This window comes from Cydia strobilella, chromosome 25 (assembly GCF_947568885.1).
Source record: "Cydia strobilella chromosome 25, ilCydStro3.1, whole genome shotgun sequence".
NCBI classification, from domain to species: Eukaryota; Metazoa; Arthropoda; class Insecta; order Lepidoptera; family Tortricidae; genus Cydia; species Cydia strobilella.
This window is the reverse complement of record NC_086065.1, coordinates 8,894,585-8,918,524: the sequence shown is the minus strand read 5'-3', so window position 1 is coordinate 8,918,524 and position 23,940 is coordinate 8,894,585. Positions and strand designations below refer to the sequence as shown.

The 23,940-nt window shown below is 41.0% G+C and overlaps 1 protein-coding gene and 1 non-coding gene across 2 annotated transcripts in view; one reads left to right on the top strand and one right to left on the bottom strand.

Annotated features, from left to right (window-relative positions):
- Positions 1-22,435, bottom strand: part of LOC134752758 (uncharacterized) — a 57,907-nt gene extending 35,472 nt beyond the window's left edge. Inside the window, exons 1-2 of the mRNA XM_063688449.1 lie at positions 22,216-22,435; positions 718-864 (exon numbers count right to left, since the gene is read on the bottom strand). Coding sequence (XP_063544519.1) covers positions 718-796 — 79 coding nt within the window. The 5' untranslated portion in view covers positions 797-864; positions 22,216-22,435. The remainder of the gene's footprint in view (positions 1-717; positions 865-22,215) is intronic.
- Positions 22,436-23,143: 708 nt separating this feature from the next.
- Positions 23,144-23,215, top strand: Trnap-cgg (transfer RNA proline (anticodon CGG)). Its single transcript has one exon. It is a non-coding gene; the product is annotated as a tRNA-Pro (tRNA).
- Positions 23,216-23,940: the final 725 nt, after the last annotated feature.

The window sequence follows — 23,940 nt, the reverse complement described above, 5'->3', positions numbered from 1 at the left end:
ATTGTGGGCGGTTATAAAAAATACAGTCGTGTCGTGGTTCCGTTGTTTAGATCATGCCAAGTCTCATAGTCCAGCATGTCTTTTTGTAAGTTAGTTTTTGTAAGTACAGACATTTTACTTTCTAATAAACAAAACTTCTTCGAAGAGTCACAATAGGAACATTAGGGGGTCTGCTCCTGAGTCGGTTCTCAAACGCACGTCGGTACCTACTCGCGTGCTCTTCCTCTACACGATGGCCCAGCGCTCGCTGGACCAGCGAGATGGCCCGCCCACGTGCAGATGCGTACGCACCATCGCTGGCCCACTGCCTTTGATGTGCGGACGAAACCGATACCGGGGCCATCCCGCCGAGCCATAAGCCATCCGACACCACTCTACACGCTGGCCCATCTTAGTGGGCCAGTATGATGTCCCATCGTGTAGAGGAGCTATTATATGAAGCGAAACATGTCGAGCAATCTTCATAATACTGCCTTGATATCTTGCACAACGAAGCCCGCAAAAAATGCGACAGTGTAGGTACTTTTTTCAAGATTATGTCAGGTATTTTTGCGCGCTTCTTTGTGCAAGATATTACCTATTGCATGTGACTGACTATAATGCTACTAGTGTAGAGTTAATGGCTTATTCAACCAAAAACGGGTTAGAAGAAAATATTGGGACGTTCCGTTCCATAAAATGGCTGAAAGTTTTAAAAGGAGAAGTAAAAGAACTGACCGTTAACAACTTGTAGCAGTATGGCGAACAGCACCGCGCCGCGGCACTTGGTCCGCCATCTCGTCATCCCGGCGGCCATTTTGTGGACTCAGCAGTTCGCTGTCCATCCGCTCTTCATTGCTCTTCTGTGGGCGCTTACATTTGTGGCTGGAACAAGGAAATATCGGATTATATATACGACCAAGTGAAGTGGGATTTTATTATATTTTAGGAGAGGTAAATGTTGTGCTTGACTTTCACTCTAAAATTCAAACTAAATTCACATTTTAGAAATTACCCTACGATAGGATGAATCCTTGTAAGCTTGTAGGGTTTGGCAACGCGCATGTAACTCCACTAGAGTTACAAGCAGCCATAGGTTGTGGTGGCTACTTATTAGGATGCCATTCCACTGACGCCTCAGTGAATGCAAGGAAACAAGTATTTGTGACGTTTTCAACCAAAAGGTACCACATTGTCGCTTGCCGATAAGGTTGATTTCAAATTGAAGCTATATGGAAACAGCGCCTTATTGATAACCGACAATAAGTACCCTTTTGGATGAAAATGGCACATTTGTTATAATCCACATCTCATCTCGGCTCCGCTGGATTACAAACCAATGCCATTAGTAATTGGTAATTCCTTGCATCTCCGTTCGTCTCCGCTCCGCCCCAGTGGAAAAGCAGCCATAACAACAGGCGGTCAGCACGGTTGTTTGTCATCGTCGTAGTTTTAGAAAAACACAGAAAAGACGTACAAGCTTTTATTCTGTGTATAGGTAATTAGGTACCTACACAGAAAAAAAACTTGTACTTGTACAGACATTCCGGATCCGGATATTACGTTCCGGAATTCCCCATTTATGCCTTGCCAAAGGACATTGCTCCATAAGAAATTGCAACTGTATTGGAAACCTAAAAAGGAAGGTATGTGCGCCCGCGCAGCTAAAGTCCCACCAACGCCACCAATAGGTCTTGCACCCCGTAACAATTTGCAACGTATTGGAACTCAAAAGGCAGGCATAAGGGGTCAGCCGCCCATTGCACCTTACAGTCCTTACAACAAAGGACCTTGCTCCATAACAATTTGCAACTATATTGAAAACCTCAAAAGGCAGGTGAGGAAGGTATGCCGTGCGCCCCCGCAGACCGCGCAGTAAAGTGGGGCAGCGGCGCATTGAATAATAAACGGATAACAGTTGCACAGTCCGACACATACTGGAAGTGACTATGTGACCAGCAAGGGAACTAGCAAACGGTCTAGGTATGCCTAATTGCCCCTATGTCCATTGATTATGTACCGTCATTAGAGTTTTGATTGATTCACGGTTAGTTTCACTAGACTTATATTGACCGGGATAAAAGTATTATTATTATTACAAGCCTATTGTGTCCCACTGCTGGGCAAAGGCCTCCCCCCTCTTCTTCCACTCCTCCCGGTTTTGAGCTACATCTGGCCAGTCGCTCAAAAAGGAGTCCAAGTTATCCCGCCATCGCCGACGAGGTCTGCCGGATCCCCGGTTTGACTCATGGGGCACCCACTCTGTGGTTATTTTGGCCCACATGTCATTCGGCATGCGGCAGACATGACCAGCCCAGTCCCACTTTAAGTGGGATAAAAGTAAATAAATAAATAATACAAAAGGTAATCACAGTCTATATCCCGGTCAATATAAGTCTAATATGTACCGTCATACCTAACCAGAATTCATAAGTATGTGTATTTCAAAAATTAGTTAAAATTAAATTTAGTTAATAGTTAATTTTAATATATTTTGTATAATTTACCAATGAAATAAAGTTTATTAATTTATTTTCCATCTCATAACAAATCATAATTGGGAATGGATAGGTACTTTATTTAGGTATATTTTTACCTATTGCAGTAACTCTCTCATTCTATTTGACCCAATGCTTTTTGTACATTTTCTTTAATTATGCAATTTACTTTTAATAAGTAACTATATGAACAACAATGTCACTTATTAAAAAAAAAGTTTTATGGCCAATATGATCCAATGTATGTTTTTTATTTTTTTATTTTATTGGTTTATCAGTGATTCTTAATAACTATAAGAGCTTAGTGTACAATAAAATAGAGGTAAACACTGCATATAAAATAAACTAAAATTTTCGTTTACGTAGTACCACTGTATATATCTTGTATGTAAATAAATTTGTGAAAAAAAAACTAAAATGTATTAACAAATTAAATGTAATTACTAACTAATTACTTAACTAAGTACTATTTTGTGAATCTGATGTTTAAGCTTGTTTAAAGGAGTGCAAAATATATATAACCTTATGGCATTAAGTCCGCCATTTGTACTCTTCATGTATTGTGGAAGAAGTTTAAATAAATACCTAAATAAAAAATAAATAACCATGTAAATTTTGGGGTTGCTATACAGTCTCCAAAACATGCTGTATCCAAAAAATGCGGTAAAATGTGGGTAGCAAATGTTGTTATGGCTCTACAAATAAGATTGTGTCAGATATTTTTGTGGCCTTCGTTGTGTAAGATATTATTGCAGGGAACTGTACCAGGAACATCGCTGATATCAAAGAGTATAATAGTATATGTATAGTAAGCTGATATGATCCAGCTAATATGCTTATACTTACATTTTATTGTTTCGATCATAAGTTACATTAGAAACTTCTTACATAAATCGTGTTTTTTTTTATAAAGTATGATCCAGCTAATCTATATCTCCATGTTATGGTTTCTTTGGCACGCGTCCACTCAAGCGTGTCGGTAGCTGTATGTACACTGACGCGGTGTAACATTTTATTGTTTCGATCATACTCGTAACAGTCGTAACTTACATTATAAACTTCTTACGTATATCATGTATTTTATATAAAGTATGATCCAGCTAATCTATATCTCCGTGTTATGGTTTCTTTGGCACGCGTCCACTCAAGCGTGTCTCATATCTCTAGCTGTATATGTATGGTATACTGACGCGGTGTAACATTTTATTGTTTCGATCATAAACATTATAAACTTCTTATAGCCTATATTTTATATAAAGTATGGTCCAGCTAATCTATAATATCTCCATGGTTTATTTGGCACGCGTCCACTCGAGCGTACGTGTCCGCCATAAGTTTACTTATGTATACCTAATACTCTGTGTAAATTTTATTGTTTCGATCATAAGTTACATTATAAATTTCTTAAATCTAATTCTTATTCTTAATTGATGAATAAATGATTCTAAATGATTCTGGCTATCCTAAGCCGTCAGCAATCAATTTAATTAATACCGAGGGAGCGCGAAATGCGAGCGAAGCCGCTCCGGTTCAGGTTGGGCAAAAATATGTACTTTCGTATATATTCGACTGTATTTACTCTACAGCTCGCATTGCTCGACGGATTTCAATGGAATTTTGTGAGCCGGTTTGATAATTATAGGGATTTTTTCGTCGATCCAATTTTTTTCCAAGATTCACGCGAGGTCTGCCGGTCACAGCCACTACATTTATTAATTGAACCTCAGATCAACATGAATCGTCAGTTTCCTTGAACTCAATAGAAAGTTCCGCAGGGTTCCCCCAGTTTCGTAACCCTGTGTTTTGTGATGGTTGTGTTACGTTTTGCGTTGCGCCCGCGCGTGCAACGACGCGACAATTGGGCAACGCGTCCGGGTTGACTCACCGATCGTTGAGGGGTTATGAATGACGTCATAACACCAGGTTTGTACCAGATCCTAAGTAACCGCATACAAGATTAGGCTCGGTTCATTCATTGATCAAGTCTTTTTCGAGCTTTTCACTTTTAAGTTCAATTTTGGAATCTTTCGCTGGCTCGGGTATGAATACTTTTAGCACGAGGGGTTAAACAACTTTGACCTCTTATTAAATCCAATAACTAGGTATAATAAGCGAGTACGGTATGTCGGTCACAAGATATCAATTTGTACTCGTAGGATCCGGTCACTACATATGTGGTAGTTTTAAGGGGCTACCTGAGGTTTTCATCGATTTTTGACAAGTTTTGAATCGTATCTCCTACTTTTGCACTACATATAGAATTATAAGACAAGCGGCTATCGGTTCTTCAATCTTTTATCTGCATTTTTGTCTACCGGATTGTGAAAAAAATGAATACTTATTTATTTATGATTGTTTTAAACATTGTCTAAAAAAACACTTTTTTCGTATCTCGATTGCTGTGAAAGATCTTACTTATACGAAATCTACATATTTAGGTTCGTTTTAGACGTCTCTAAAAATTTGTCTAAGGTTTTAATTTTAAACTAATTAACACAAAAGTTATGGCCAGAAAACCAGTTTTTTGGCCTAAAATTGTTCAACTTTGATGCCAAATATTTCGAAAACAATGAACTTTGAAGTAAATATGGAATACTATATTGCTAAAATCTGTTGCTGTTAATATGATAAGCTACAAAAAAACATTAGAAAACTAAGGAATTCAAATCGAAGGTCATTGGGGCATGGGATCCCCTTAAGTAAAACTGTGTCAAAACTGTCAAAAGACAAAATGAGAAACATTTGTAAGAGTACGAGTATACCTATTGTGGTACGTAAAATGGGGTGAGCAGGCGCTTTTGTTTTATTTTGGGTAGTTCCATTTCATAACTTTGACGATAAACACGAAATTCCACCTCACCCCGTAGTCCCTCGTAATTGGGGTGAGATGGGTTTCATACAAAGGTGATTTTGGAACATTATTGGATCATTTTTTATTTATTATGAGTATTACTATAGCTCCATTTTTAATTGGAATACATTATTTTTGTAGCAGTAGCCTTAAACACATCTCATCCCCCTTACATCCCTTCTCTCCCCATTCATAACCCAACTCTCCCCGCGAACCCTACTCACCCCATTTTACGGTATTATTATTAACTAACAAAAACCTCGTCAACTGCAGTAGTAAGCCGGTTGTGACACAGAAAACTAACAACTCTTTTGCGTCAAGTCGCCAAGTGATTTAGTGTTGATGTCGAAAAGGTCTCTATCTGGCCTCGATCTAGCGAGATGAATCACTGGCGGACATCCTAAAACTATGAACAAATACATACTTTGCGTAGATATGTAGTTATACATACATACAAATAATCACGCCTATTTCCCGGAGGGGTAGGCAGAGACCACGGATTTCCACTTGCTACGATCCTGACATCTCTTTCGCTTCCTTCACTTTCATAACATTCCTCATACACACTCGCCGGTTTAGGGTGCTCTTGACCTGGCCTTTCTTCAGGATTTCCCCGATCTGATCAGAGAAAGTCCGCCGAGGTCTGCCCCTTCCAACTCCCGTTTCTACCTCTCCCTTATACACTCTCTTTGTTAGCCTTCTTTCACTCATTCTTTCCACGTGTCCAAACCATCTCAACATACCTTTCTCAATTTTTGTCACTACATCTTCACTCAGTCCACACTTTTCCCTTATCACACTGTTCCTAATTCTATCTTGTAATCTCACACCACACACACTTCTCAACGCTCTCATTTCCACTGCATTCTCTGATGCCTCTTCTGCCATACCCAACTTTCGCTACCATACATAAGTGTAGGCACCAGCACCTCTCTATGCACAGCCAATCGTGCCTTTTGCAACACTGAGTCCATCTAAGCTAACTCTGATAAAACAGTGTCGAAATGCTACTTATAAACGCCATGTTTTCATAGAAATCAGACGTTAATGGTGCCACTCGCATACTTTGTCACTGCAAAGGTGGGGTTAGCTTGATGTCACGCACGCAATAATATGTCAAGTACTGAACATAATAAAACAAGAATTTGACCCTATTCGTGGGATTGACAGGTAAAACCTATGCTGGCGCCATCTGTAAAATACTTCAACAGGCCAATAATTGATAAATATTGAAGGTGGCATCTATCGGGACTTTGGGACAGTGTTCAGCAATGGAACGTTATGTTAGTAATTGAACTTTCTTTGCATTTTGCATGTTTATAGCTTTTTTAAGGGTCTCCGGCAAGCTCGGTTCTCAATACAAACGTAGTTCCGCTCTCATTTTAAAACGACTAGCTAGATTGCTCTGAAACTTTGTACTTACAATAGGATACTGTATATCTATGTCTGTAATTAGTTTATGTAGCTTCAGATACCATAGTTAAAAAAATACAGCGAATTTTAGTTTTTCATAAAAAACTTGTTTTTTCTCTATTTCGTTTGTTTTATAAAATGGAGCTATATAAACTAATTTCAGACCTAGATATACCTCATGTCATTGTATGTGCAAAGTTTCATTACAACCCAACACGTAGTTTTAAAATGAGAGCGAAACTACGTTTGTACGGGAAGGTGCAATTTCGGTTTCGGTGGTTTCAAACATCGGATGCGATACCACCTCTCGTCTATTTCACGTAACTGTTTCGTAAAAAGTAGTAAAACAGCTTAAACGAGCTCCTAATGATAAGAAAACCGTTCGGTTCAACGACATCACTGTCAAATTGCTGTTATATAAACAAGAAAGTATGTAAATGTGTTTATTATGTATACATGCGATCATCGAACTCGGGAAATAAATTGTCATTAATTAGATATAAAGTAGGTTACGTAAGCCGTGACAAAGAAGGGTTATGGCAAGGATAAGGTCCTTGGTTGTGGTTTTAAATAATGAAACAGGGACAGGTAGTTAACATGTACCTAGCCGCTATCGGGTCGCTGGAGCAGGAGCGAAACTCTTCCTTTCTGATACATTATACAAATACTAGCTTTTGCCTGCGACTTTGTCTGCGTGGAATTAGTAATTTGGGTAGGTACCTTAATTCTTAAACAAATCTGCTTTTCAATCCATCCTCTTTTCACCCCCAAATTGGTCCACACTATACATTTTCACCCCATTTTTTACACCCTCAAGGGATGATTTCGGGGATAAAAGTTATTCTATATCCTTTTCCACAGCTCAAACTATCCCCATACCAAGTTTCATCTAAATCGGTTCAGCAGTTATTGATTCCCCATACAAATTTCCACCCCCCTTTTCACCCCCTTGAGGGGTGAGTTCTGGGATAAAAAGTATCCTATGTCCTTCCCCGGGACTCAAACTATCTGTATACTAAATTTCAACTAAATCGGTTTAGCGGTTTAAGCGTGAAGAGGTAACACACAGACAGACAGACAGACAGACAGACAAACAGACAGACAAACAGACAGACAAACAGACAGACAGACAGACTTTCGCATTTATAATATTAGTATGGATATGGATTAGTATGGTAGTTCTTTTCCTATGACGAACGGTCGATCTAACCAAAAATGTTATATGTCGCTCTTCCCCACATTAACCTTATAAAGTATGTTTATTTAGAGCTTAACTGTATCCCACTGCTGGGGCAAAGGCTTACCCCCCCCCCCCCCCCCCCTTTTCCACTCGTCTCTGTTTAGTGTTATATCTGGCCAGCCTCTCAAAGTTATCCCGCCCCCGCCATCGCCGCCGTACAAATGGCGGACTAAATGCTTCGTAAGTCCTCTCTCTATCTTTTTGATCCTCTTATTAAATCTTAACTATTTAGTTACTGGCTTTGGCGTCAATGTTTCGTCAGGTGACAACCAAAACTCACTAATTAGTAATTTCTAAAACATATTAAACAAAAAATTACCTTTTTTTTTGTTTAGTACTAATATGGTTCACTGTGGCTATGAACTTGTGATGGTAATTAGTGAGTTTTAGTTGTCACCAGACGGTATAGTGTACTAATAGTGCTAATCACCAATTGTTTTTGTTATTATGTACTAGCTTTTGCCCGCGACTTCGTCTGCGTGGACTTAGTAACCGCAGCTAGAGTAAGAATAGCGCCTGGAGAAAATCTTATAGCAATCTAAATTTGAGCATATTATGCACACAAATTAGCAGGCACTTCGTTAACTATCTCAATTCCACCCCGCTTTTTACTATCTTAAGGGATGATTTTCGGGATAAAAACTATCCTATGTCCTTCTCAGGGACTCAACCTATCTCTATGCCAAATTTCATATAAATCGGTTCAGCGGTTTAAGCGTGAAGAGGGAACACACAGACAGACAGACTGACAGACAGACTTTCGCATTTATAATATTAGTATGGATTTACGAATTTACATGCGGTTTGAACAATCAATAGAGTGATTCTTGAGGAAGATTTAGGTGTATAATTTGTAAAGGTTTTGTGTAAACTGGTGCGAAGCCGGGGCGGATTGATTTATTTCTTATTATGCAATCGTCTTAGAAAACTTCGATTATGCAGATGCAGAATTATGCAGATGGCAGATCATGAGAGTTTTTACATCATCTTTCGTATTTTGTACAAAATATGTCAACAACTTAATAAACTTACGCAATTGTATGAATGTAAAAACTTAAATAATTACAAAATAAAAAGTAAAAGAGACAACAGGTAGCTTAGGTATGTGATGTAATGAAAGGCATTAAAGCCATTAAAGCATAATTAAAGCCATTAAAATATGAATGATGATGTTATGTTAGGTTGAATGTTTGTTTTTCGCTGCTGTCCTCTTATAATAAACAAAAAAAAATCTAAAAAAAGTCAAATGGCACGGTGGAGAATAGATTTTGTAAAAACATCCAGGGAGGAAAATGGACTACGTTTGTATGGAGAAAGCGGTCGTCCACCTATCTTTTTAAGCCTATAGCCTATCGGCGTACTGCCAGCAAACGTATTTATGTATGACTCAAAAACATTTACACCCTAATCATAATCATTTATTTCTTGAATGCGGTACAATAAAGATGTAATAAAACAATTTCTGATCAGCACATCCTGCCTGAATAGGCATAGAAATATCAAGTATTACCTATAACTATGACTAGATTCTTATGACCTATCATGCAGCATGCAAAAATAATAAAGTTCCGACCTTATACTACATTATACTTAATTTAATAAATATGCGGCATATAGTCTAATAGTTATTTGTTATACAAGGGTGCAAAGTTGTATTTTACCCGCGAGTGTTTTAACACACGAGAAGTAAAATACATTTTCCCCTCACTAGCTCGGAAAGCCGTCTTTTATCCTTTAAAACAAGCGGGGAAAAACGCATTTTATCCACTAGTGGGGAAAGTAATTTGACCTTGAATGGAGCGTGTTTAAGTAGTTTGACAGATAACAAAACGTAAAACGCTCATAATAATGGTTCGTTCGATATTAATTATCATTAAATAAATGGTTTGAGAATCTAATAAAAAATACCAAATTTAGCTTTATTTAATAATTTTAAGTCATAAACCTTAAAATTCCATAAGAAACGTTAGATTTTTTATAATGATGTTAAATATAATTCTGAACGCACAAGTTGAGACGTTGCAATTCCAAACCGCATCGTTGACATTTCATACGTCAGGTCAAAACAGAAATGTCAACATTGTCAACAAATTTTTTACTTAAAAACAATTCTCACCGACTCACGTAAAAATCAGAATTTCCAGTGTTTTCTGTTATAATATCGTACAAAATAAGTGATTCCAGTGATGAAGATGATCTAACGCCTGTAGATGTTGGACTTTCCTCGCTATAGTGAGAGGAAAAGTTTTGTGTTACACACGGGTGCAAATGTATTTTACTTCTCGCTTCGCTCGTGGTTCAACTATAGAATCCTTTCGCTTGCTCGTGTTTCAATTCCACACTCGCGGGTAAAATACAACTTTGCACCCTTGTATAACAAATAACTATTGCACCCGTGTGTAACACAAAACTTTTCCCCTCACTATAGCGAGGAAAGTGCAACATCCACAGGCGTTAGATCATCTTCATCAACTGAAATCACTAATTTTTTTACGATATTATAACAAAAAACTCGAAATTCTGTACATACTTTTACGTGAGAAGTTTAAAAGTAAAATTTTTGTTGTCAATGTTGACATTTCTGACGTATGAAATGTCAATTATGCATTTTGAAATTGCATCGACTTAACTTGTGCGTTCAGAATTATATTTAACATAATTATTAAAAAACAAACATTTATTATGGAATTTTAAGGTTTATGACATAAAATCATTTAATAAAGCTAAATCTGGAATTTTTTATTAGATTCTCAAACCATTTATTTAATGATAATTAATATCGAACGAACCATTATTATGAGCGTTTTACGTTTTGTTATCTGTCAACCTACATAGACTCGCTCCATCCAAGGTCAAATTACTTTCCCCACTAGTGGCTTTCCGAGCTAATGAGGGGAAAAAAATCTTTCACAGAGTAAAAAGCATTTTGTACCAAAAAGTCCAACAAATATTTCCTAAATAGAGGCATATCGGATTTTCTTATTAAATTGGGTAGCTTGTTATATAATTTGGGTGCCATGCCATAAACACTTTTTGCACGCAAGGCTGTTTTTGATTGCTATCCCTCCCTATCCCTGTCTATGTATTAGAACTTGTTCAAGGCCAGTATGTGCCTAAGGGTCTACGGTACCAGAATGTGGGTCACGCACCTGTCATACCGTTATGCGCGCGCGCCTCACGTGGGACTTTTACACGCCTTTTGTAATTCGACGGTGTAATCTTAAATTGGGTATCTTAAATCTTAATTGATTGGAATAATTTGCATAGATAGCGTAATTAATTTATAGGTAATTATCAAAGGAAAAAACGTGCCTCGAAAATCAAGAAAATTTGATTCTCGTTCAGAGGGCGCTACTAGCTTTGGCCTACTGTCGTATAGATGGCCTTGACGGTTTCGTTTGTTATTTAACAATTTTAACGCATATCAGTGAAAGAACATGGGTCAAAATCATAAAAATAATTAATGCAAATAAAAAAAATCATTTACCCATATTTAAATACATTTTATCGTATTTTTATAAATATTTATTTTTAGTTTTAAAGTGTGTCGACAGACGGCAGTGAATTTACTAAGGTTACAAAATTTACTATGACAGTACCGCTCTAGTATAAGTTACTCTATGGTATTATTGATGAGTCGAAATATGAGAAGAAATATGGGATGGGAATATGGGGATGTAAATTACGCATCCATTACAATGTAAGATTAATACAAATAAAATGAATATGAACATTTTGGAGTGAAGAGATATCGATAATTGTTTTGAAACTTGTCATGAAACATGAAATTAAAATGATGTGAAAATTCTTGAAATTGTCCTCTTTTTTTTAATTTGATTCCTGATATCACAATAAAACGTATATTTAGTAAATATTTCATGTAAGTATGGGCATTAGTGGGGTAAACTCTATTTACCTTATCCTCTTACTTTTACAGACTTTATTACTTTTACAGTTTAGAGACTTTTGCACTGTTGACATTTCTACAGATGTATTCTTATTTGTCCCTACCGGGCACAGACGGGAATAGGTGCATTCATATATGGGATATGTTATAGTATTAATGTTACTATATTATGTAATTTTATAGTATTAAGTTACGTGCTCAATTTGCAATGCCCTTACAGGGTTCATAGCTAGATCACCATTTTAATTTAAGACCTTATTTTACCTATGAAAGCAATAAATTACTGATTACTGGTATTAATCATTCCCATCTGTCCCCGTCTCATATAGGTATGGGGCGAGGACACCTGGGAATACACCTTCCTAAATTCCTAATGACAATACTCTGTGCCAATAATTAGGTAGTTTATCCTACTTATCTCACTTCGCTCTGGATTCTTCAAAAGCCATGCCACCTGTCATTATCCCTACGCAATGCCAATTACGCCATGGAAAGTTTACAGTCCCATGGGATGGGAAGAGGATTATTCTAGGCCTAGGCCAGCAATTTGCAATCTAGATGCAGCTCAGTGGAGCAGTGGGTGTCTATTCTGATTCGAGAGTGGTACCTAATTGGGTTTACTTGCATTTTTACCCGACTACAGCACAGCAAAAGGAAAGTTATGATTTTGACCGACTTGTATGGGGGGTATGTAACTAATATCATGGAGTAACTTATACTAGAGCGGTACTGTCATAGTAAATTTTGTAACCACAGTAAATTCACTGCCATCTATCGACACACTTTCAAACTAAAAATGAAGATTTATAAAAATACGATAAAATGTATTTAAATATGGATAAATGATTTTTTTTATTTGCATTAATTATTTTTATGATTTTGACCCATGTTCTTTCACTGATATGCGTAAAATTGTTAAATAACAAACGAAACCGTCAACTCCATTTATACGACAGTAGGCCAAAGCTAGTAGCGCCCTCTGATCGAGAGTCAAATTTTCTTGATTTTCGAGGCACGTTTTTTCCTTAGACTGTATCCATCTATTACGGAGTTATATCTATCTTTGCTAATATGTATAATTATTAGGTATATGTATGTTCATATGTTCCCTCATAACTTCAAAAGTAAGTAGGTACTGATTATAATTTCGTCTAGCTGGTTATATACCGTACTCTACCATCTCTCTATATTATCATTCTTATCATAATAAATAAGTCATCATTATATTTTAAGTTTTTAATACTTGTACGCCAATAGGCAAAACACAGAGCTCTATTTATTATTTTATATATAAGACCTTAACTGTATTACCCGTGTTCCACAAATAAATCTTTACTTTACTTTATTTAATTTTAATTTAATTTATTTATTTGGGAAACATACAGCACATAATAATACAATAGGGTAAAAGATAAAGTTAGAACATAGGCCAAAAGAGTTTCCACTTATAGTTAATACAAAATTCATTTGCTCCGAAAAAAAAAGTACAATTATTAGGTATTTTGAATAAGTAGTAAGTTGAATTTAACACAATAACATCCAGTAATATTCCACGAGCACGATTAAAAATATAACAAGCATAATTTAGAATTTGGAAAATAACAAGCACAATTTTCAATTTAGAATTTGAAATCAAATAGGTACAATTACAATAACAATCATAACAAGACAACACAAGATTACATTTTTTTTTTACAATTTTATTACTAGCTACGAGTTTTTTACATTACTTTACTTTACTTATGTCAGTGCCAAACTGGTGGTAGCGACACTGCTGATGATGTACAGAGTGGTTTACCTAACGTGCTAGCTTATCAGTTTTCACTTTTTAATAGTTTTACATGCGGGTTACATTGGAATGTAGTGCAATTTTAAGTGGTCTGTAAAATAGTGTTCTATTTTAAGGCCGTTCCATCTGTTTGCCGCTATCGCTGTCACATTTCGCAAGAAATAACGGGAAAGACCATGCGCGCCAAGTGTCAATTTTGATCGAATTTTGTCGATTTTTTATTTATTTTAAAAACGTTGCCTTACATTATCGAAATTCGAAGGCGTCAAATTACTATTTAAGTTATTTTAAGTAATTTGACAGGGTGGTGTGGTGTGATGACCTCCCCGAGCGGGAGACAGGGGGAAGTTTGGGTGGGCTTCGGCCCGCCCAAAGGTCCGTCTGTCTCCTCTGGTCCACCCTGGGCAACGTCACTAGCGACTGGCATTCGTGCCTCTTTCTAGTCACGGCTAACATCCACACTGGTGTTGTCAGCAGGAGTGGGTTACTGCTGACAACCTACACACAACCCACCTGTGCTAGGACCTGCACAGTTGAGCGCCGTAAGCAAGGATGACGGGATCCTGGCGATTGAGCCATTGCCAACCCGCGTGGCAACACGTCTGCTTCGGCCCGAATTTCGGGCGAAACGGTGGCCCGGGCTACTAGCCACAGTCCGGGAAATGGTCTAGTGAGGTACCGTAGGTGGGCTCACGGCAAGAAGTGGGAGGGCCGCAGAGGTAGTTTCGGCTGCTGATGTGGTGGTGAAAGGCCATGCTGAGGAGATTCGTTTAGGTGATTCGGGCGGAGGGCGTCTGACCTGGGCGACCCTACGTCCCACCTTCACAAATTTCCGATGTCGCGCAACTAGCCAACTTCTCACTTCTATACCCGAGTCGGTGTCCTAACGACTGAAAGCACCTTTTATATGTGCCGGTAAGCGTTCCCAATGTTGTGGGCCCTTGTAGGGTGGGAGCCGATGAGGATGAAGATAAACGTACGAACTATGGATAACAGGTCGAACGAAAACCCCCAAGCTGATCCAGCAGCGTTCATCGCTAATGGTGAAGCCACACATGCGAGACAAGCTGTCCCAGAGACAGTGCGTCAAGCAAACCACCCGGCTGGTCAGCAACCTAGTTCATCTGGGGAGCAGACTGGCCCAAACACATTCCTGGACTGGCAGGTAGTGGACCGCAGGCCCAAGAAGCGACCCACTAGTGGGAAGCCTCACCTAGCCAGAGCCGGGAATTCTTCCTCTTCCAACCCACCCCCCCCTGTTCAACGTCAAGGTGGGGTGGCTAAGAAGAAGAAGAAAAATAAGAACCAGAGGCGCGCGGCTCGGCTAGCACGAGATCAGCAGCTGGGCACCACACAGACACACACACACACACAGACACACAACCCTGCAACCGAGGAGGGAGCACGGGCTTCTCAGAAGCCGGCACCCGAACCGGCGCCGAACAAGCAGGATGCTGCTGGCAAGCCTCCGCCGAAGGGGAAAGGTTCCATCCTACCCCCTAAGGCAGGAAGGTCGGCCAGTAGCCCTGCTGTTCCGCCTGCAGTTCCACCCAAACGACGGCCAGGCAAGTTCGCACGAGCCGCTGCTAAAAGGACGCGAGAAGAGTCCTTCTCCCCGCAAGGAGATAACAAAAAGCAGCGACTAGTGAGCCCCAGCCAACCGAAAGCGTCGTACGCACAAGCAGCGGCATCTGACCTGACGATCGTCATCACGGACGCAAAGTCGGGCAAGATCTCCGCTGAAACATCCCACGCCATTCTCCGCGGGTTGCACCAAGCAATCGTGGTGGAGGCGAGAAAGAACATCGTGGGAGCCCGGCCACCTAAATTCAAGGGTAAACCGGTTTTCGCTGAGGGGCAGCTGAGGGTCTTCGCAGAGGACGAATACTCGGCCGCCTGGTCTCAGCGATGCATCCAGTCCCTAACCTTGCCAGACATCTCCCTAACGGCAGTTCGCCAGTCGGAGATGGCAAGGAGAGTTAAGTGCGGGCTCCTTATACCCAACATAAACAACTCGTCCTGGGAAGACGTCCGTCAGGCAGCTGACGGACTGAAGTACCAGAATGAATGGGCCAAGGTCGGCACTTGGTCCATCATTGAGATACTGCGGCAAGACCAGGGGTGGTTTGTCGCCTTCACAATCCCCGAAGACCTCGTCCCCGCCTTTATGGAGAGGGGGAGATCCCTGAACTGTGGAGTGGGTAATGTCTACCTCAGGTTCAGGGGTCCCGGAGGCAAATACCTGGACCAGCCTCCCACCCTGCAGGACTCCACCCTAAGGGTAACGGGAGCACAGGTCCCTAGTCGACAGGCCCCGGGCACCCCCGGTCAGAGTAAATCTGCCTCCGGAGAGGAAGTTGCCCCCCCATCGATGCCCAAGCCAACGACAGCCGAACCCTCGGAGGATGAACTCCTTGGCACTGGTGATGAACCAGCCGGGACATCATCCGACGGTGAGTACCTGTCGGCTTGGATAGAGACGGGGCTGGCCGACATGTTGAAGGAGGGAGGGGAGATGCAAGACGGAGACCCCACCACCGACAACATGGACACCGGCTAGTGTCCTACAAGCAAACCTCCAGCACAGCGTGGCCGCTACGGCCCAACTGAGACGCTGCCTGGTAGGTTTGCCAACAGCCGTTGCCCTCCTACAAGAACCATGGGTGGGCAACGGTCACATACGCGGGCTCTCCGACACGAAAGGTAAGCTCTATTACTCCACGGTACACGCCGTCCCTAGGGCTTGTATCCTAACCACTAACAATATCATTGCACAACCGCTCACTGAGTTCTGTTCCAGAGACCTGTGTGCGATTAAACTACAAGTTCCACTGCCAACAGGCTGTCGCGACCTAGTCCTCGCCTCGGCGTACATGCCCGGAGAGGACGAGCCGCCGCCCGCCGAACTACAACGACTGGTCAGCCACTGCGAGAGAGTGGGCCTCGCATTAATCATCGGGGCCGACTCCAACGCACACCACCCGCTGTGGGGAATGGAGACCAGTAACAACAGAGGTAAGACACTTGTTGAATATCTTGTGACTACTAATCTAAACATTTTAAATGTAGGTGCCGAACCAACATTCGTAAACAAACGATGCAGGACGATTATTGACCTGACTCTGGCTTCGGAGGTGGTCAGTGAACTAGTCATGGGATGGCACGTCTCCCAGGAGGCCTCTTGCTCAGACCATAGATGGATTCGCTTCAATCTACTAGCATCTTGTGACACACCAACCGCCCGAAGGAATCCCAGGAAAACGGACCGAGCCACCTTCAGGAATGTCCTAGGTGAAAGCCTCGACCTGCTTCCTCCGAGGGACGACTTCCGGGAACCGACTGAAATAGAACAGCAGGTAAACATCTTAACCGATGCCCTCGTAGACAGCTACCACAAGGCGTGTCCCTTAAAACCACCGGCAAGGACTGCCATAACGGGACACAAGTGGTGGGGTCCAGAACTGGAGAGACTCCGACGGAAAACCAGGAGACTCTTCAACAGGGCCATGAACACAACGGCCGAGGTAGACTGGGACAACTACTATGAAGCCAAGGCCAATTACAAAAAAAGACTGCGGTACTGGAGATCCTTATCATGGAGGAACTTCTGCAGCAGCATCGAAACACTAGACCACGCCAACCGTGTAAGGAAAACATTAGCGTACAAGACCACATCACAATTGGGCTCACTCCGGAGACCCGATGGCACGTACACATCTTCCCCTGCAGAGACCCAACGCCTTCTCCTGGAAACTCACTTTCCAGGATGCGTAAGTCTCGCCGATGAAGATCAGCAGGATGAGGTATACAGTACAGCAGACAACAACTGGCAAATGGCGCACAGAGTCGTCACCGCTGAGAAACTCAGGTGGGCTATAAACAGTTTCCATCCCTTCAAGGCGGCTGGTCCGGATGGGATCTTCCCTGCTCTCCTACAGTGGGGTCTAGAGCTCATCCAGGAAACCCTGACCAACATCATGGCAGCATGCCTAGCCTGGGGGTACGTGCCCAGGAGATGGAGGGATGTGAACGTGATATTCATACCAAAACCAGGTAAGAATGACTACACAGCGGCTAAATCCTTCAGGCCCATCAGTCTCACATCATTCCTGCTGAAAACACTGGAAAAACTGTGCGACAGGGATTTGAGGGATCGAACGCTAAAGAACACACCGATGCACAACAACCAGCACGCGTACAGCTCAGGTAAATCCACAGAATCGGCACTACACATGGTCGTCAGCCGCATTGAAAGAGCCATCCATGCCAAAGAACTGTGCCTTGGCACCTTCATTGACATCGAGGGCGCTTTCGACAAGACCCACTTTACCAGCATAGGGAATGCCTTGGATAGCCACGGCGCGGAACCCGGACTAACAAAGTGGATTATGAACATGCTAAACAAAAGAACTATAAGGTATGCAGGTGAACCGCAGGCCGTGGCGGCGGTGCGAGGATGCCCTCAAGGGGGAGTCCTGTCACCTCTGCTGTGGAACCTAGTAGTCAACAACCTTATAACCAAACTGAACGAGGAACACTTCTACACAATAGGCTACGCTGATGATCTGGCAATATTAATATCAGGTAAATTTGCCAGTACAGTCTGCGATCTCACCCAGGCTGCTCTTCGGATTGTAGAACGCTGGTGTAGAGAATTCGACCTATCAGTCAACCCCACCAAAACAGAAATGGTAATGTTCACCAATAAAAGAGCGCTTGGCAACTTTACCAGACCAACACTTTTCCAAACCGAGCTACAGCTGACCGATGAAGTTAAGTACTTAGGGCTAACTCTCGACAGTAAACTCAACTGGAACAATCACATCAACAAACGTATAGACAAGGCGGGAGTTGTCTTCTGGCAATGCAGAAGGATGATTGGTAAGAGGTGGGGACTCAACCCAAAAATTACTCTCTGGCTCTATAAGACAATAATCCGCCCCTTACTCTGTTACGGTGCTCTGGTTTGGTGGCCAAGAACAAACCTAGGCAACGTACGAGACAAGCTACAAAGACTCCAAAGGCTCGCATGCGCGGCCACCACTGGCTGTACGAGGTCCACACCGACTGCAGCCATGGAGGTCATGTTAAGCCTTCCACCGCTGCACCTACACATACAACAAGAGGCCAGTCTCTCAGCGGTAAGGCTGCGAGCCCTTAATATATGGTCCAACATCATAGGAGCTCTTCACACAACTTGCCTGGCTAAGGTATATGACGAATTTCCAGTGCTCAATTCGGGCACGGATCGGATTCATAAACAAGCTATCTTCGACAAAAGGTACAAAATACAGTTATACGAGGACGACAATTACGAAGGACTCAATCCTCGGGAGCTCAGAATCTTCACTGATGGGTCCAAAACAGACAGCGGATCGGGCTCTGGAACCTTCTCAGAAGACCTGAACATGTCAATTACCACTCCGCTAGGAGCCCATAACTCGGTATTCCAGGCTGAGTGCATGGGCATCATAAACGCGGCGGCTGCCATCACTGCAAGGAAGGTAGTAGGATCCTCCATCCGCATACTCTCCGACAGTAGAGCAGTCTTGATGGCTCTAAAAAGCCATATAGTCACATCCAAACTTATACACGAATGCCACGAACGACTAATGGAGGTATGTCATAACAATAAGATCACCCTACAATGGATCAAAGGACACAGCGGATCCCGGGGTAACGATGCTGCGGACGAGCTTGCCAGGCAAGGATCGAGTGCGGGAGCGATTGGCCCAGAACCGATCCTCCCGATACCGTTTAGCAAGGTACGCTCAATGCTGCTGGCACGTACAGGGAAACTACACACAGAACATTGGCTAAACCAGACTGGATGCAGACAGGCCAAACAAGCCATGCCTGGCATCAGCGGAAAGCTCACAAGGGTGCTCCTTCAATTAGGAAAGACCCGACTGAGCATGGTGACCAGTGTCATAACAGGTCATGGACTATTTAACAAACATCTTTTTATAACAGGTGTCACAGACAGTCCCCTATGCAGAGGATGCATGGAGACAGAAGAAACAGCCTCTCACGTGGTGCTGGAGTGCAGCGGAGTGGCCCCATACAGGGCAAAACATCTCGGATCCCCGAGAGACCTCCCCGAGGTCCTACTCAACATCAAAGGTTTGATAGGTTTCCTCGAGGAGCTGGGCTGGCAGGACTAGCCCACCCCCATGTCACGCAAAATAGGCGCCAGTCGTCGAGTTGCGGAAAATCGCCCGAACTACAATACAATACAATACAAGTAATTTGACAACTTTTAATTGTTCACCCGTATTTTCGTTACATTCTAAAACTGGATTCCTGCTTATTAATTTTACCTATTTAAAAGCCTCCTTTGGCTTTGGGTATTGGCATAATTTAAGCGTTTTCAAGCGGTTTATTAGAAAGACCTAGATCAAACCTAGATGAACCGAAGAGTCTTTTTATATTATGTAGTGATACGCTGGAATGTTGTCTTTATTCTAAGTATTCTAACTGTACACGAGACTCGTATCTTCACGACTAAGCAGTCTACTACGATTAGAACGAACGTGTTCTAAGCTAAGGGCGTCGCTGACCCGAATAAGGGACCGGTCTGGTTAGGAGTGACCTTCAAATACACAAGATGTAAAGATATAGCTTGAGAGAAAAGTGTAAGCACAGTGCTAACGTTCCCCTTGCGTCGTTTGACTCATTTTTAGAAAACCTTTCTCCCCTGTGGCTCCAATTGTGAGGAAAATGAGACTTTCCTCCAAAGTAGCTTTTTAATTTAGTGAAGGCCATGAACTGCCACTTCATACTTCTATTATATTTTTTTTTCTTCTCTGTATAATTCTGTGCAATTCGAAATACATTTTAACCTTCAATATGTTCTCACTACTGAGGTGAAAAATTATATGTGCAACACGAGAGGAAAGTTATTTTACATCTCGCGTTTCTAATAAACACTCGCAAGAAAAACCAACTTTCCTCTCTTGTTGCACTAATAACTATTGTGTCACAAGGGAGCAAAATGCCATATTTACGGCAAGGGCGTATATTAAATCCTGAGCGAAGCAAAGGATTCTACAATAGAATCTCGAGCGTAACGAGGGATTCTAAAATAAAGTCCTGAGCGTAGTGAGGGATTCAAGTGTTAACGCCCATCATACTGATTTTCACATTATTATGTTTGTAAACATTATTTAAGCTAAAAAAATTATGCAAAAAAGGAAAAAAATTGTGTCCTAGAACAGAAAAGTACCACTTTGATCCCTCCTAGCAGGAAAGAAAAGTGCCCCTTTCCGAATAGGTGATGTGAAAAATAATTTAACGTCTATATGTTCCTAAATTTCCTATATGTTTCTATGTCATTATGTATAAGTATACGCAGGCAAACAAAACGGAATATACCTATATTTTTAAGTTGAAATCAGTCAAACAAAATGCATGAAACAGCCAATTTTTTTTTCGCGAAAGTTGATTAATAGGTATAACATGGTATATATTACTATATCTTCATCTCTCAAAATATAAGAGTTGACAACACATCCTCTAAGTATTAGACCGCGGGCCAGGAACAGATTTCCATGACCGATCGCCTCCTGGGCGAAAACTCGTATAGTGGTTAACGGCTATGTATGATGAACCCCCGTGAACGTCAGCTGCCGCTCCGTTGGTGGGTTGAAGAATGGCAGCAAATTTAAATTCTATAAAAAAATTTAGTCATCGCCTCCCGCTTGATACTTTGTCAGATGATAGTTCAGATGCTATTATGAATAAACAAAATCGTCAGCCGATTGTATCGCTGTGGAAAGACCGTCAGCTGTTCATGTAAAATAAAAATTATTATCAGTCATCGGCGTCATCGCCTCCCGTTTGATACTTTGTCAGATGATAGTTTAGATGTTGTGACGGACGGACAGACAGACAGACAGACGCAGGAGTGATCCTATAAGGGTTCCGTTTTTTCCTTTTGAGGTACGGAACCCTAAAAAGAAAATTCTTTTCAGACATCGGCGTCATCGCCTCCCGTTTGATAGTTTAGATGCTATTGTTAATAAAACAAATCGTCAGCCGGTTGTATCGCGGTGTAAAGACCGTGTTACGCGTTTCGGTGGCTGCTATCCCTCAACCCACCAACGAAGCGGCAGCTGACGTTTACGAGGGTTCATTATACATAGCTGTTAACCGCTATACGAGTTTTCGCCCGGGAGGCGATGACCGACGAAATTTGCGCCTGGCTCGCGGTCTATATATGACCATTTAGCCTACGCATGACATTTTCCCCTAGCATCCCCTAGTAAAAGACGTCAACGCGCCAATTATTTATGACAGGTTTTGTTTATTTTATTTACCGCGGACTTACTGCCAAATGGCATTTTCTACCAGTCGATCATTGGGTCAAACAGAGGTGGGTATATATATATATATATATATACGTTGGTAGGACTCACAGTCATGCTTAATAATTTTGTCAAAAATAGCCAGCATCCGGAACAAATAAAATATCTTTAAGGGGAAACTACCCACCATATACATATATTATAATAAACTAACTTATTAAACGAAACTTACCTCAGCTTAATTAGCAATAAAAACAGCTGTTCAAATAAAAAAGTAGGATGAAGTTGCAAAAAAGAACAGTCTTTTCTTATAACAAACTTTCACATTTGCACAGCACACGTCTTAACACTTGAATAGTCAACAACAATTATATTCACAACAAATAACTATTTACAATCACTGACACGACACTAAAAAAGCCGAAATTAAAGTTTTTCAATTAAAAAAAGTATTCAAAATATTCAATTTTACAAATTATCGGCCATTTTCGAACATGCGCGCGCAGAACACAACACACGACTGGCTTCATTCAAAATGTATTCGACCGTGCCGTAAGCGAGAAAGAGAGAACATACGAGAATGACGGGAAAGAGTGAGACGGCTAGAGGTGTCATGTAGCGGTATTTTTTTTCTCCTTTCCCGCGTCAACTTTCTAAAACGATTCGAACTGTTATATTTCTTATTTCAATGCAGTTAAGCCTATATTCGGTTGCAGGTTAATTGTAGCGCTATCAAAATTACTTATTAAAAAATACAGGCATCTATTAGAAAATGCAAAGTTTATTGCTGTTGCTGGAAAAACTAAAGTTGTGATGCTGCAGCATCTTTGAAAGGGTAATGTGTTACGTTTTACACGAAATGCTTGACTTGTAGTCAGAAACTTACGTCAAACAAGAAATATTAATGAGATAATGAGCATTGAGTATAATAGGTAACCCAATTTTCTTCACTTAATTTTAATCGCTGGAAAAACTTAAAACTTTACAAGCAGTGAACACTAATCTTATGATTAATGCTTGTAGATATGCTTTAGGACGTTATATTTACTAATAAAAGTAATAAACTTATCGAAGTTGTTTAGATTTACACCAATTCCTTTTAAAACTATGTACGTCATCGGTCGTGCAGTCTGATAACGTATTTCGCTCGTCTCAAACATGGCTCGTTGGTCTAGGGGTATGATTCTCGCTTCGGGTGCGAGAGGTCCCGGGTTCAAATCCCGGACGAGCCCGGCGCTGTCCTTTTTGTAATTTTTGAGACATATAATTGTACTTTTTTTTAATACCACGTCGGTGGCAATCAAGCGTACGGCCCGCCTGATGGTAAGCAGTTACCGTAGCCTACGGACTACTTTCTTACCCGGTTGTTCATTGGTAAAACATTTGTAATGTTTTTAATGAAATATACAAGCCTAGTATCATAAAATTTATTTATTTTCGTAATTACTCTGGTTAATCAATCTTATTTAATTTATTCATATTATTATATTAATAATCACAATTTCTTATGTACATATTTATAAATGCAATTTTGTAATATTAAGAAATAAATAAGAACTAATTTTTTCAATAATTAAAAAATCAAAAGGTGAAGTGGCAAAACTTCTGTTTCTTCTGTTGTGTTGTTGAAAAAACGGCAAAAAATCACGTTTGTTGTTTGGGAGCACCACTTAAATATTTATTTTATTGTTTTTAGTATTTGTTGTTATAGCGGCAACAGAAATATACCTATACATCATCTGTGAAAATTTCAACTGTCTAGCAAAGATAGCTATCAGTGCTATTACGATTCATGAGATATACAGCCTGGTGGTAACAGACGGACAGACAGACAGATAGACAGACAGACAGCGGAGTCTTAGTAATAGGGTCCCGTTTTCACCCTTTGGGTACGGAACCCTAACAATTTAATTTCAGTGTATAGCCAAAAAGCTTTCGACATAATTAGACATGTGCT